Consider the following 15,000-nt stretch of genomic DNA (forward strand, 5'->3'; position numbering starts at 1 on the left):
TTTTGCCGTGCCGAATCCCCGAGGTCTCATTGAAACGAGTTCGCTAGAACGATGAAAGCATTAGTCCCCCGGGGCAGGAACAGCGGCCTGACAGCAGCGCGCCGCTAAAGTCTTCTTCCCGCTGAGCGCTCGCACAGTAATTGCTGTTGGCTGACTCCACTTACAGCTGAAGCGGACTGAAGCGAGCCGCTTAGAGCATCAGCAAATTACAGCAAATGTCAGCGCAATTCTCCCGGCGCGGGTCCGGACGTGAGATCCCATCTACGCTTAGGATTTAGCTACTTAAGGATTGTCTAAACGCTGCGTGTGTGTTTCTTGTAAGAAACACTTCTAAAATAAAGAGTTAAACATTATGATTGTAGACGTTATCGCTCAGGGGGTTATGGTTAGGGTTAGGGTTAGGGTTTATTGTTTAGGAGAAACCTTAAGACTCCAATCAATCTCAATTCTGTCTGGGAGAGAAACTGAGATGATGCAGAGATGTCAACTGTTGAAACTGAATAAGACGAGACATAATGAGATCATAATGAGACACCATTTAATCTCATTTCTGTCCATGAGAAACAATCGAGATGTAGTTGAGACGTTTATTGTTCTTCCTGATGGTCATCTGCACTCCTCACATTGAGAAATGTAATTAAACGAAGCACATCATGAAGGAAACTGTATATTATTGTGATTAAGAAGCATGTAGTTTTGACAGATCTTAATTAAGTTTGTCAAGCTCAGATGATAAAGAGATCTCGCCCACGAGCAAAGTCATTGGTAGAGAGTGCTCCACAACACGAGTGTTTGCTAATGCCGCTGTTTACGTGTGCGTATGAATATGTTAAATCTTGCTTCTCGCTTGTGTTTTTCTGCTGGATGCAATTTGCTTTGGCTCAGAGCTAATGCATCAGCGCCGGAGAACGTGAGCGCAGATTTGCATGAGCTAATTAACTTGTCAAAAGTCATTTTGGAATTTGCTTGTTGATTAAAAACAATGCTAATTAGAATTAATTAAATGTGTGGTTTTAATTCCTTCGGCTGTGCTGTTATTACCAGGCGCTGACTTACATGTTGCCCTTATTAAATTGATTTGGAGCTTTAATGGAAATGCAGACGTGCAAATCTGTCGCTGCTTGTTTGCATGCATTTATGAATGAGACGTTTTAAAGTTTCAGCTCCGCTGCTGGAAAACATGTCCAATAATCCGACAAAGAGCCGCGGCGTCATGACTTCTGCTCCGGTGTCACTCTGGATTATGTTCTGTGCTTTGTTTAATGGCTTCATGAGCTGGAGGAGTCAATCTCTCCATGTGTCCCGGTCACATTTCAGCCTAAAATCAATAGAACAAAGTATAGTTTTGCATCAGGAAAAAATAAAGTAAAAAACACTGTTGTTCACACGGAGTATGAATATAGAGCTATGAAGTTCATGTGGAAGGATTTGATGAGAAATGTTCGAGTTTATGATGAGATCTCTGATGTTCTGATGTTTGTTTTATTTTATCGTTTTTTTATTTGACAGTTGTTGATATTCAGTATTCGATGAGAAATGTTTGCTTTCATAATGATTTTTTGGAGAACTATTGTATATATTTATATACGAGAAATATATATGAAACACAATGTTTATTTCCTATTTTTTGTCAATTGATGACATAAAGTAAGAATATAGATCTATTAAATGAATGTAGAACCCACATATGTGATTTTGTTAGCGCAGTTCGAGGCATTGTTCGTTCATCCATCCATCCGTCCATCCATCCATCCACCCGTCGAACCATCCATCCGCCCATCCATCCACCCATCCATACACCCACCCATCTACCCACCCATCAATCAACCCATCCATCCATCCATCCATCCATCCACCAACCTATCCAACCATCCACCCACCGATCCATCCATCCATCCATCCACCCATCCATCAACCCATCCATCCATCCATCCATCCATCCATCCACCAACCTATCCAACCATCCACCCACCCATCCATCCATCCACCCATCCATCAACCCATCCATCCATCCATCCATCCATCCATCCATCCACCAACCTATCCAACCATCCACCCACCCATCCATCCATCAACCCATCCACCCACCCGTCCATCCATCCATCATCCATCCACCCATCCATCCACCCATTCATCCATCCACCCATCCATCCACCCACCCATCTACCCACCCATCCATCGATCCATCCATCCACCCATCCATCCATCATCCATCCATCCATCATCCATCCACCCATCCATACACCCACCCATCTACCCACCCATCCATTGATCCATCCATCAACCCATCCATCCACCCATCCATACACCCACCCATCTACCCACCCATCCATCAACCCATCCATCCACCAACCTATCCAACCATCCACCCACCCATCCATCCATCCATCCATCCACCAACCTATCCAACCATCCACCCACCCATCCATCCATTCACCCATCCATCAACCCATCCATCCATCCACCAACCTATCCAACCATCCACCCACCCATCCAACCATCAACCCGTCCATCCATCCATCATCCATCCACCCATCCATCCACCCATTCATCCATCCACCCATCCATCCACCCACCCATCTACCCACCCATCCATCGATCCATCCATCCACCCATTCATCCATCCACCCATCCATACACCCACCCATCCATTGATCCATCCATCAACCCATCCATCAACCCATCCATCAACCCATCCATCAACCCATCCATCCACCCATCCATCCACCCATCCATACACCCACCCATCTACCCACCCATCCATCAACCCATCCATCCATCCATCCATACACCCACCCATCTACCCACCCATCCATCCACCCATCCATCCACCCATCCATACACCCACCCATCTACCCACCCATCCATCAACCCATCCATCCATCCATCCATCCACCCATTCATCCATCCACCCATCCATACACCCACCCATCTACCCACCCATCCATCCATCCATCCATCCATCCATCTTGCGTGGCATTGTGTCATTATTTTCCTGATTTTCTGTAAGATGAGTTGTGTGCTCCTCAGGTCCGATGCAGGAGACGGTGTATGACTTCTGGAGGATGGTGTGGCAGGAGAACACGGCGACTATCGTAATGGTCACCAATCTGGTTGAAGTCGGCCGGGTGAGTAAAGCCCTCGATCCTCTGGAGTTTAATTCTCCCAGATCACAGACACACTGTAATTCTAATTGAGATCATATTCTGGGTACAGTTTTTATGGAAAGTGACAAATTCTCTCTAATTGGATTAAATTAAATTTACTGAAAATTACATTACAGTGTGAAAATATTAATATTGATACTAAGCACACATTACAAAAAAATTTAATAATAATCATTAGAACATTAGAACAAAACCGTAAATAACTCTTTCTTAAAATTATAAATATAAATGTTTGTAAATTTAATAAAAACATTAAATGAAAATAAAATATATTAAAGAAAGTATTTTATTTCATCTAGTTGCAAAGGAAACATTTTTCATTTTAAGTTTAACTTTATACTAAATTAACTAACACTGAGTTATAAACTATATAGACATGTAGACTTGCATGTAAAAAAAACTAATGCAATGACAAAAAAAGTGTAAAACAAAATTAATACAACTTTATAATCAAAGCTGAAAATCTATAAATAAAAACGGATATGAAATATTAATAAATACTATAGATAATAAAAAATAAAAATAAAAATAAAAAAATAAATAAACAAATCAAATTTGAATGAAAACTGAAAATATAAAAAACGATTTAAATATTAATAAAACTATTCAGTATAGATATGTTAAAAATGACAAAAAACTAATTACAATTAAAATATAATCAAAACTCTATAGATATATTACAAAAAAGACTAATAAAAATGAAAAAATGCTAAAACATATCTAAAATAAAAATGACAACTAATAATTTTAACATGAAATTAAAAATGTTGTGCGCACATTCCACGACTCGTCAGAGTGTCTGTATGAGAAAAATCAGTATTTGTGAGAGCTCAGAGATCAGATCAGGTCTGTTAGGAGCAGAAACATGATCTTCTGGAAGAGAAGAAGTGCTTTACTGACGCTGGACATGTTGATGTGTGTCTGCTCTGACTCTCGTCCTCATCATTCTGTCCAAATCACTGGCTGAGAGTCAAAGAAACAGCGTTTGCCATCCGTGGGCTCACCTGCTGTTGTTCAGCAGACGTGTGTGTGTCCCGACGGGCCGCCGCTTTCTCTGCCCGACTCTTTCAAGTTGCAGAGAGAGAGAGAGTCTCATCAACGCCACCATCTGCTGCTGCTCGCTGATGAACTCTGGGAATTCAGCCGCATTCACCACAATCACACCGAGCTGGAGCCGCGTTCGTCTGACACACACACACACACACACACACACACACACACCACTGACAGCTGCACAAGAACACACACACATACACTGCTCATCCTAATCAAAGACTGTCACATACACCGCTGACAACTGGACAAGAACACACACACACACACACCACTGACAGCTGCACAAGAACACACACACACACACACACACACACACACACACACACACACACACTGCTCATCCTAATCAAAGAATGTCTGTGACTATTTATCATCAGCTGACAAAGTCCATCTACATAAAAGAAACAAACATGAAAGAAATGTGTGTGTGAGAGAGAGAGAGAGTGTGTGTTAGTGAATGAGTGAGTGATGTGTGTGTGTGTGTGTGTGTGTGTGTGCACGTGTGTGTGTGTGTCTATGTGTGTATGTGTCTTTGTGTGTGTGTGTCTTTGTGTATGTGTGTGTCTGTCTCTGTGTGTGTGTTAGTGAATGAGTGAGTGTTGTGTGTGTGTGTGTGTGTGTGTTGTGTGTGTGTGTGTGTGTGTGTGCATGTGTGTGTGTGTGCACGTGTGTGTGTGTGTGTGTCTGTCTCTGTGTATGTGTGTGCACGTGTGTGTGTGTGTGTCTGTCTCTGTGTATGTGTGTGTGTGTGTGTGTGTCTCTCTCTCTCTGTGTGTGTCTCTCTCTCTCTCTCTGTGTGTGTGTGTGTGTCTGTCTCTGTGTATGTGTGTGTGTGTGTGTGTGTGTCTCTCTCTCTCTGTGTGTGTCTCTCTCTCTCTCTCTGTGTGTGTGTGTGTGTGTGTGTGTGTGTGTGTCTCTCTCTGTGTGTGTCTCTCTCTCTCTCTCTGTGTGTGTGTGTGCTGGCGATTAACTGCAGGAAGTGTGTGACTGAATATGTAAGTAAGTCATTACATGATTAATGCTCTCTGGTTTAGAAGATGCTCTAATGATAATTAGGCAGGAGCCGATAGCATCACGGCCCTGTTGTTGATCCAGACACGAGAAATACACTCAGCCATCAGAGCGCAATTATCTCACTAATTAGAGCGCCTAATACACGCATCGAAAGAAAACACACTAATAATGAAGAGCGGATGGAAAGAATCAGCTGATAAACGGATGACGAACTGATGGACTGAAATTTCCTTGATTTCTGACCAGAACAGTGTGTTTCCATCACAAAAACAATGAATATCTGATACATGAGATTTCAGCTTTCACTTCTTTATATTTAACAGGTTTTTCAGCGGCTAATACCAATATCTACAGATCAGTGTAAACTAAAACTATTAAAACATTTACTGTATGTTAACACAAACAAGCTAGACCAAAATAAACACATAATTAAGTAAGTTATGAATTACAATGATGAACTGAAAATAAAAACAAACTGAAATCAAAATAAATCAAACCTAGATAGTGAAAAAAAAGACATAATTACTAAAAATAAAACTTAAATTACAATAAAAATTAAATAATAAAAGATAAAACCAGCAGTTGTAATAAAAATGGCTAGCATATAAATAACACTAAAGGGAACAAAAAATAAATTGAATTACAGTAAAAACGAAAAAAAAACTAATTAAAACGAAATTGGTATTTAAATAAATACCAATATATTATAAAATGATAGCAATTTCAATTGTTTGGAGACGCTCATATCTCATGTTTTGATAAACTGGTGTGTGTGTGTGTGTGTGTGTGTGTGTGTGACAGGTGAAGTGCTGTAAGTACTGGCCCGATGACACTGAGATCTACAGGGACATGAAGGTGACGCTCATCGAGACACAGCTGCTGTCTGAATACGTCATTCGAACCTTCGCCGTGGAAAAGGTTCGGCATCAAACTCATCCGATTTACTGCTGATTATTACACAATCAAACTTACCCTCAAACTATAACTCTGATCACAGCCGACCCTCATTATCCTGAAACAAAACACATCTAATCATTCATTATTGTTGTAGTAGTGTCTCTATAGCAGTTATAAAAAGCTATAATGTTACATGGAAAAAATATATATTATATATATATTTATATATAATCTAAGTAATGATAGATTAATTATATTTAAAATTCAATAATTACATTTAAAATATAAGTTGTATTTTTGTTTTAGATTTTTTATTATGTGTGTGTGTGTGTGTGTGTGTGTGTGTGTCCAGCGAGGAGCTCATGAGATCAGGGAGATCCGTCAGTTTCATTTCACCGGCTGGCCGGATCACGGCGTCCCGTATCACGCCACAGGGCTGCTGGGCTTCGTCCGCCGGGTCAAAGCCAAGAGTCCAGCCAACGCCGGCCCCATGGTCATCCACTGCAGGTGAACATCGTCTCATCTTCACTAAAACTTTGTGTGTTGTCAAACACATCTAACAGCTGTTGTTCTGGTCCTCAGCGCTGGAGCGGGACGCACCGGATGCTTCATCGTCATCGACATCATGCTGGACATGGCGGAGCGGGAAGGAGTCGTGGACATTTACAACTGCGTGAGGGAACTACGGTCCCGCAGGGTCAACATGGTGCAGACAGAGGTAACCAATCACAAACAACCTCACATCAGCCGCAGCCAATCAAACGCTGCCGTTCAATACAGCTCCACCCATTTAGACATATTTTGCAAAACGTATAAACATTTACTTCTGGACATAAAGTTAAAAATAACAGAAAAAGAAGTATGAATGTACAGCCTGAGACTTTGTTACATTTTTCATATATATATTTTAATGTGTATATATAATAATTAAATAATTAAACATATTAAATATATGTATAATAATACATTAATAATAATAATTTATTGTTAATTCTTTATATATATATATATATATATATATATATATATAATAAATTACATTTTAAATATAGTTAATGATTTTGTGTGTTGTATATATTTTATTATCATTAATTCATAATTGTTTTATTAATTTGTATTTTATGTGTGTACATGTGTGTGTGTGCATGCGTATATATACTGTATATATATGTTTATGTGTGTGTGTGTGTGTGTGTGTGTGTGTGTATGTATATATATATATATATATATATATATATATATATATATATATATATATATTTGTATTTTTTGTTTTAGATGTATATAAATAATATAATAAACAATAATTATAAATAATTGCAATTAAATTATATTTCAACATGAAAAACTGAGGTAACCTATCACAAACATCTTCACATCAGCTGTAGCCAATCAAATGCTGCCTCTCTCTTCAGTCCCGCCTACTCAGACATATTTTAGAACTTCGAATAAGTGTTCATCTTCTTGACATAAATTTTCAATATAGACAAAAGAAACAAGCACTCATGTATGATAGTGTAGCCTGAGACTTCATCTGACCGTCAGCTTGGGTCAAGGACTGTGACGTCACATCAAGAGCAAAGACATTCTCAAGAGCGACGACCCAAGGCATATTTAAAATGTCACTTCATGAATGATTTACGTCAAGCTGTCAGACCACCGTCTGCGATCGAGAGATGATGGAAAGATGACCGGTCCGCATGTGGACACACAGGACAGAGACATCGAGAAGAAAGATTCTGACATTTACTGAAAACACAGTCAATGAAGTCGTGATCCATCTGCTCTGAATAATTTGATACATTTTCATAACTGATACATTTACAAACATGATTTTCTGACAGGACTAACTATTTCTAACAAAAACTATTAGAAATGACAAAAGCACATGACAAAATCACTAAAAATTTAAGCAAAAAAATATTATATTTTTACATTAAAACTTAAATTAGAAGTTAATATAGTAACAGAATATATTGAAATTGATTTGAAAACTGACATATTAACTGGAATTAAAGGTGGATCAGCCAATTAATCAGCCTGTCAATCTATCACCACTTCAAATGATATCAGTGAGCTGTGATTGATATGGTTGTATTGATCTGTCATTCACATGTTGATTTTTCAGGAGCAGTATGTGTTTATCCATGATGCCATATTGGAGGCGTGTCTTTGTGGTGACACCACGATCCCAGCCAATCAGCTTCGCTCTGCGTATTACGACATGAACCGATTGGACCCGCAAACCAACTCCAGCCAGATCAAAGAGGAGTTCAGAGTCAGTCCAACTTAATATTAATTAAAAAAAACAACAGAAAAAGAAATAATTGCAAATAATTTGAGTTATAAAAAACATCACATTTTATATTAATACTTTAATACTACAAAACAGTATTAAACTAAATCAGTAGAAATATAGTTAGGCAAGTTTGTGCATTAGTTTCAGTTGTGTTTTCCTTTGACAGACGTTAAACATGGTGACTCCCACGTTACGGGTGGAGGACTGTAGCATTGCACTGCTGCCGCGGAACCATGAGAAGAATCGCTGTATGGATGTGCTACCGCCTGACCGCTGCCTGCCCTTCCTCATCACCATCGACGGAGAGAGCAGCAACTACATCAACGCCGCGCTCATGGACGTACGGCAGCTAACATACACCTCAGCTCTTAACCTAGTGATCATTACCTCAGCTCTTAACCTAGTGACCGATACCTGCCACTCTTGACCTAGTGTTCATTACATCAGCTCTTAACCTAGTGACCATTACCTTCCACTCTTAACCTAGTGACCATTACCTGCCGCTCATGACCTAGTGACCGATACCTGCCGCTCTTGACCTAGTGACGTTACCTGCCACTCTTAACCTAGTGACCATTACCTGCCGCTCATGATCTAGTGACCGTTACCTGCCGCTCTTAACCTAGTGACCATTACCTGCCGCTCATGACCTAGTGACCGATACCTGCCGCTCTTGACCTAGTGATGACGTTACTTGCCGCTCTTGACCTAGTGACCGATACCAGCCGCTCTTGACCTAGTGACGTTACCTGCCGCTCTTGACCTAGTGATGTAACCTGCCGCTCTTGACCTAGTAACCGTTACCTGCCGCTCTTGACCTAGTGATGTAACCTGCCGCTCTTGACCTAGTAACCGTTACCTGCCGCTCTTGACCTAGTGATTGTTACCTGCCGCTCTTGACCTAGTGACCGTTACCTGCCGCTCTTGACCTAGTGATGACGTTACCTGCCGCTCTTGACCTAGTGATGTTACCTGCTGCTCTTGACCTAGTGACCGATACCTGCCGATCTTGACCTAGTGACCGATACCTGCCGCTCTTGACCTAGTGATGACGTTTCCTGCCTCTCTTGACCTAGTGATTGTTACCTGCCGCTCTTGACCTAGTGATGTTACCTGCCGCTCTTGACGTAGTGACGTTTCCTGCCGCTCTTGACGTAGTGACGTTTCCTGCCGCTCTTGACCTAGTGACGGTTACCTGCCGCTCTTGACCTAGTGACCGATACCTGCCGATCTTGATCTAATGATGTTACCTGCCGCTCTTGACCTAGTGACCGTTACCTGCCGCTCTTGACCTAATGATGAAGTTATCTGCCGCTCTTAACCTAGTGATGTTACCTGCTGCTCTTGACCTAGTGACCGATACCTGCCGCTCTTGACCTAATGATGAAGTTATCTGCCGCTCTTAACCTAGTGATGTTACCTGCCGCTCTTGACCTAGTGATTGTTACCTGCCGCTCTTGACCTAGTGATGACGTTACCTGCCGCTCTTGACCTAGTGATGTTACCTGCTGCTCTTGACCTAGTGACCGATACCTGCCGATCTTGACCTAGTGACCGATACCTGCCGCTCTTGACCTAGTGATGACGTTTCCTGCCGCTCTTGACCTAGTGATGTTACCTGCCGCTCTTGACGTAGTGACGTTTCCTGCCGCTCTTGACGTAGTGACGTTTCCTGCCGCTCTTGACCTAGTGACGGTTACCTGCCGCTCTTGACCTAGTGACCGATACCTGCCGATCTTGACCTAGTGATGTTACCTGCCGCTCTTGACCTAGTGACCGTTACCTGCCGCTCTTGACCTAATGATGAAGTTATCTGCCGCTCTTAATCTAGTGATGTTACCTGCTGCTCTTGACCTAGTGACCGATACCTGCCGCTCTTGACCTAGTGATGTTACCTGCCGCTCTTGACCTAGTGATGTTACCTGCCGCTCTTGACCTAGTGATGACGTTTCCTGCCGCTCTTGACGTAGTGATGACGTTTCCTGCCGCTCTTGACATAGTGATGTTACCTGCCGCTCTTGACCTAGTGATGTTACCTGCCGCTCTTGACCTAGTGATGACGTTTCCTGCCGCTCTTGACCTAGTGATGTTACCTGCCGCTCTTGACGTAGTGACGTTTCCTGCCGCTCTTGACGTAGTGACGTTTCCTGCCGCTCTTGACCTAGTGACGGTTACCTGCCGCTCTTGACCTAGTGACCGATACCTGCCGCTCTTGACGTAGTGACGTTACCTGCCGCTCTTGACCTAGTGACCGATACCTGCCGCTCTTGACCTAGTGACCGATACCTACCGATCTTGACCTAGTGATTGTTACCTGCCGATCTTGACGTAGTGACGTTACCTGCCGCTCTTGACATAGTGACGGTTACCTGCCGCTCTTGACCTAGTGACCGATACCTGCCGATCTTGACATAGTGACGTTACCTGCCGCTCTTGACGTAGTGAAGGTTACCTTTCGCTCTTGACCTAGTGACCGTTACCTGTTGCTCTTGACCTAGTGACCAAATGTGCTCAAAAACAGATGGAATTGATTCATTTTATTGTTAGAAAAATAGCTAAAAGCAATCCATAACAGTATACAAACAAAATGTATTGTTTTTTACTTTACTTTACTTTGTTTTATTTTAAAATAATTTATTTATATATAATCCATTTTATATATTTATGATTTAATTATTATACACTGAGTATTTCGTTTAATTATATTTTTTTAATTAAATCATACATTTTATTTCAATTATTTTTATTTTAGAATTATTCTTATTTTTATGTATTTAACTAAAAAGTGTTTATTTTGATTAATTGATTTATTTATATTTAAATCTTACATTTTGATATAATTAATCAATGTTTTATATGGATTTAATTTCACATTTTTACCTTAATTGTTATGGGTATTTATAATCTAATTCAGTATTAATAAATGTTTTATTTACAATAGTTTAACGTATTATTTATTAATGTGTTTTATTTTGATATATAAAATATTATGAACACAATTTTTTTATTTAACTTTTCTTAGTTTAACTTTTGTTTAAATTCATTATTGTACATTATGATTTTATCATTACTATGTGTTTTGTTTTTTATTTTAAAATAATTTATTTAAATTTTCTACATCCGTCTATAATAACCACTAGTTTTTGTGCGTCTGAAGTGACAGTGTCTCTGATGGATGTGAATCACTGCACACACGATTATGTGCTTGTTGAAATTAATTCAAAAGCAGATGGAATTGATTAATTTCTTTGTCAGGAAAATGGCTAAAAGCGATCCATAACAGTGAATGAACTAAAAAACGCAGTAACATTGACTGGGACGGGTTTGTTTGTTAAACACGCGACAGCACATTTGTTTTCATTACAGTAAATGGAAGCGCTGGCGGCGGTAATAAAACACGCAGCTCAATGCTAAACTTCTCCACACAATTAGTCAAGCAGACAGTGATACGGGAAATAATATGTTTTCCTCTCTTCATCTTCATGTTCACAGAGCTATAAGCAGCCGTCTGCGTTCATCGTTACCCAGCATCCTCTGCCCAACACCGTCAAAGACTTCTGGAGGCTGGTGCTGGACTATCACTGCACGTCTATAGTGATGCTGAACGATGTGGATCCCGCGCAGGTGAGACACACACACACACACACACACACACACCTAAACACAGCCGTCAAGATCAAAGACATGCAATACGACACAGACTCATGCAATTGATCCACGTCACTGCTCTCACATGAAATAATCCAGGGATTCCCAAGCGTTTTTGTCAGTCACACTTGGGCTAAAAGTCTGTAATTTAACAAGATATTTACAAGTTCATCGTTTTCTGATATCAGTTCATTTTCATGACATGCAGGTAAACAATAAAATATAAACAGTGTTTATTTTGATTTGTTTTTAATTTCAAATTATTTGTAATTTGTGATTTAATTTATTTTTGATTGCTTTTAATTAGTTTTTTATTTTATGATTTTTTTATTTAATTCATTGTTTTGTTTCAATTGTTTTGTATTTAAATTATTATTTAGATTTTTTACATTTTTTAATTATTTTACTTTTATTGTTCATTATTCCGATTTTAGTTAGCGTTGTATTTTTATTGTTTTTATTTTTAAAAAAAATATTTTACATTTTTATGATCTAATTTATTATGCATTTTTATGATTTAATTTGTTAATGTTTTATTTTAATTGTTTTTATTTTATAATTATTTTAAATTTGACATTTTTATGAATTATGCGTTTTTGTTTTGATTATTTTTGATTATTTTTATGATTAAATTCATTATTATAAAATTTTATGATTAAAATCATTGTTAATACATTTTTTGTTTCAATTGCTTTTTATTTTAACATAACTTTATTTTTTTAGAAAAACATTATGATTTATTTAATTAACTTTCCACTAAATCACAAACCTAGTCGCATGCTTAGTGTTGAGTTTGATTTTTTTTTTTTTTTGTTAGCGGTTTGGCTCCTAGTAAACATTGTCCAATAATCTGTGATGGAAAGTCATTTCAGTTGAAGGATTATGAGGACAGTTAGATATTTAGTACTTTACTGACAAATCATTCTCAGTAAGGCCAGGATAATGAATTAATTTGCTTTTCATGTTGACTTTTTAACATTTTATACCACTCAAGTTAATTGTGAGGTTAGATATCCTTTGCTGGTTTATACTGGTCAGCTGCTGGTTTATGCGTTTCTGGTTTAGGTTGGTTTAAACTGGTCAGTTCCTGGTCTAGGTTGGTTTATACTGGTCAGTTGCTGGTTTAGGCTGGTTTAAACTGGTCAGTTGCTGGTCTAGGTTGGTTTAAACTGGTCAGTTGCTGGTGTAGGTTGGTTTAAACTGGTCAGTAGCTGATCTAGGCTGGTTTATACTGGTCAGGTTGGTTTAAACTGCTCAGTTGCTGGTCTAGGTTGGTTTAAACTGGTCAGTAGCTGATCTAGGCTGGTTTATACTGGTCAGGTTGGTTTAAACTGGTCAGTTGCTGGTCTAGGTTGGCTTAAACTGGTCAGTAGCTGATCTAGGCTGGTTTATACTGGTCAGGTTGGTTTAAACTGCTCAGTTGCTGGTCTAGGTTGGTGTAAACTGGTCAGTTGCTGGTCTAGGTTGATTTAAAGACTCAGTTGCTGGTCTAGGTTGGTTTAAACTGCTCAGTTGCTGGTCTAGGTTTGTATAAACTGCTCAGTTGCTGGTCTAGGCTGGTTTATACTGGTCAGGTTGGTTTAAACTGCTCAGTTGCTGATCTAGGTTGGTGTAAACTGGTCAGTTGCTGGTCTAGGTTGGATTAAACTGGTCAGTAGCTGATCTACGCTGGTTTATACTGGTCAGGGTGGTTTAAACTGGTCAGTTGCTGGTCTAGGTTTGTATAAACTGGTCAGTTGCTAGCATTGAACCACTGGTTTGACATTGAATGTGATGCTGATGTGTGATTGGTGTGTTCCAGTTGTGTCCGCAGTACTGGCCAGAGAATGGCGTCCATCGGCACGGACCCATCCAGGTGGAGTTTGTGTCTGCGGATCTGGAGGAGGACATCATCAGCAGGATCTTCCGCATCTATAACGCGGCGCGGGTGAGTTAGCGCTCGCTAACACGCTTCAGTCAGAGTCAGCTGTTCCAGTGTCATGGACCTGTGGTTTGTGTGTCAGCCGCAGGACGGGTACAGGATGGTGCAGCAGTTCCAGTTTCTGGGCTGGCCGATGTACCGCGACACTCCCGTCTCCAAACGCTCCTTCCTCAAACTCATCCGACAGGTGGATAAATGGCAGGAGGAGTACGACGGAGGAGAGGGACGCACCGTTGTGCACTGCCTGTGAGTCACCGCTCCTCACATTCACTCTTATATTACTTTTATTAATAGTAATGCAATAGTTATTTAGCATATCCATAATTAATTTAGAATTAGATTTTTATTTACATGTAAAATTTGTTTGTAATATTTAGATGTTTTTTATATATTTAGATTTTTTGTGATATTTAGAGTTTGTGTAGAACATTTAGAATTTTATGTTTTATTAATAGATGGAATTTGCTTGTAATATTAATAAAAATATTTTATCAATATTTAGAATTTATTTTGTATTTAAATATTGTTATAGTTTTTATTTATTTATTTTATTTGTATTTTTATATTTATTTGTGTGTTTGTGTTTGTTTATGTAGTTTGTATTCATTTTTAGCTATTTTAGTACATAATTTAAGATGAATTAAATTTAGAAACATTTCCTTGGTCACCTGCTAAAATAATCCAAGTTATTTCTATATTTTGTTTTATTAATATTATTATTATTATTATTATTATTATTCAAGTTAACTTTATCGAATTTTAAATATTTTAATTGTTTTAATTATTATTATTTATTTTTTTTAAATGTTTTTAATGGTTGTAGATTTAGTAATAACCCAGTTATATCTGATTGGATTAGTTGATATCTGACTCATCAGGATTTCAAATATATTCAAGGAAATATTGTGTAAATTGTGTGTTATTTCAGTTTTATCTTTATGATATGCTATCAGTGACTATATTCACAAAGAACATTTTTGTTTTGGGGTTTAAAACAC

General features: G+C 39.0%; 1 protein-coding gene across 16 annotated transcripts in view; it reads left to right on the forward strand.

Moving 5' to 3' along the window:
* LOC113068748 (receptor-type tyrosine-protein phosphatase mu-like) overlaps positions 1-15,000 on the forward strand; it is a 156,291-nt gene that overhangs the window by 135,636 nt on the left and 5,655 nt on the right. For all 16 annotated transcript variants that reach the window (XM_026241593.1, XM_026241596.1, XM_026241599.1 and 13 more), the window contains 9 exons: positions 3,031-3,128; positions 6,039-6,155; positions 6,487-6,641; positions 6,717-6,852; positions 8,263-8,412; positions 8,600-8,773; positions 11,926-12,057; positions 13,883-14,008; positions 14,085-14,248. In XM_026241593.1, the coding sequence (XP_026097378.1) occupies positions 3,031-3,128; positions 6,039-6,155; positions 6,487-6,641; positions 6,717-6,852; positions 8,263-8,412; positions 8,600-8,773; positions 11,926-12,057; positions 13,883-14,008; positions 14,085-14,248 (1,252 nt within the window). The remainder of the gene's footprint in view (positions 1-3,030; positions 3,129-6,038; positions 6,156-6,486; positions 6,642-6,716; positions 6,853-8,262; positions 8,413-8,599; positions 8,774-11,925; positions 12,058-13,882; positions 14,009-14,084; positions 14,249-15,000) is intronic.

Source organism: Carassius auratus, linkage group LG49B, assembly GCF_003368295.1.
Source record: "Carassius auratus strain Wakin linkage group LG49B, ASM336829v1, whole genome shotgun sequence".
Taxonomy (NCBI): Eukaryota; Metazoa; Chordata; class Actinopteri; order Cypriniformes; family Cyprinidae; genus Carassius; species Carassius auratus.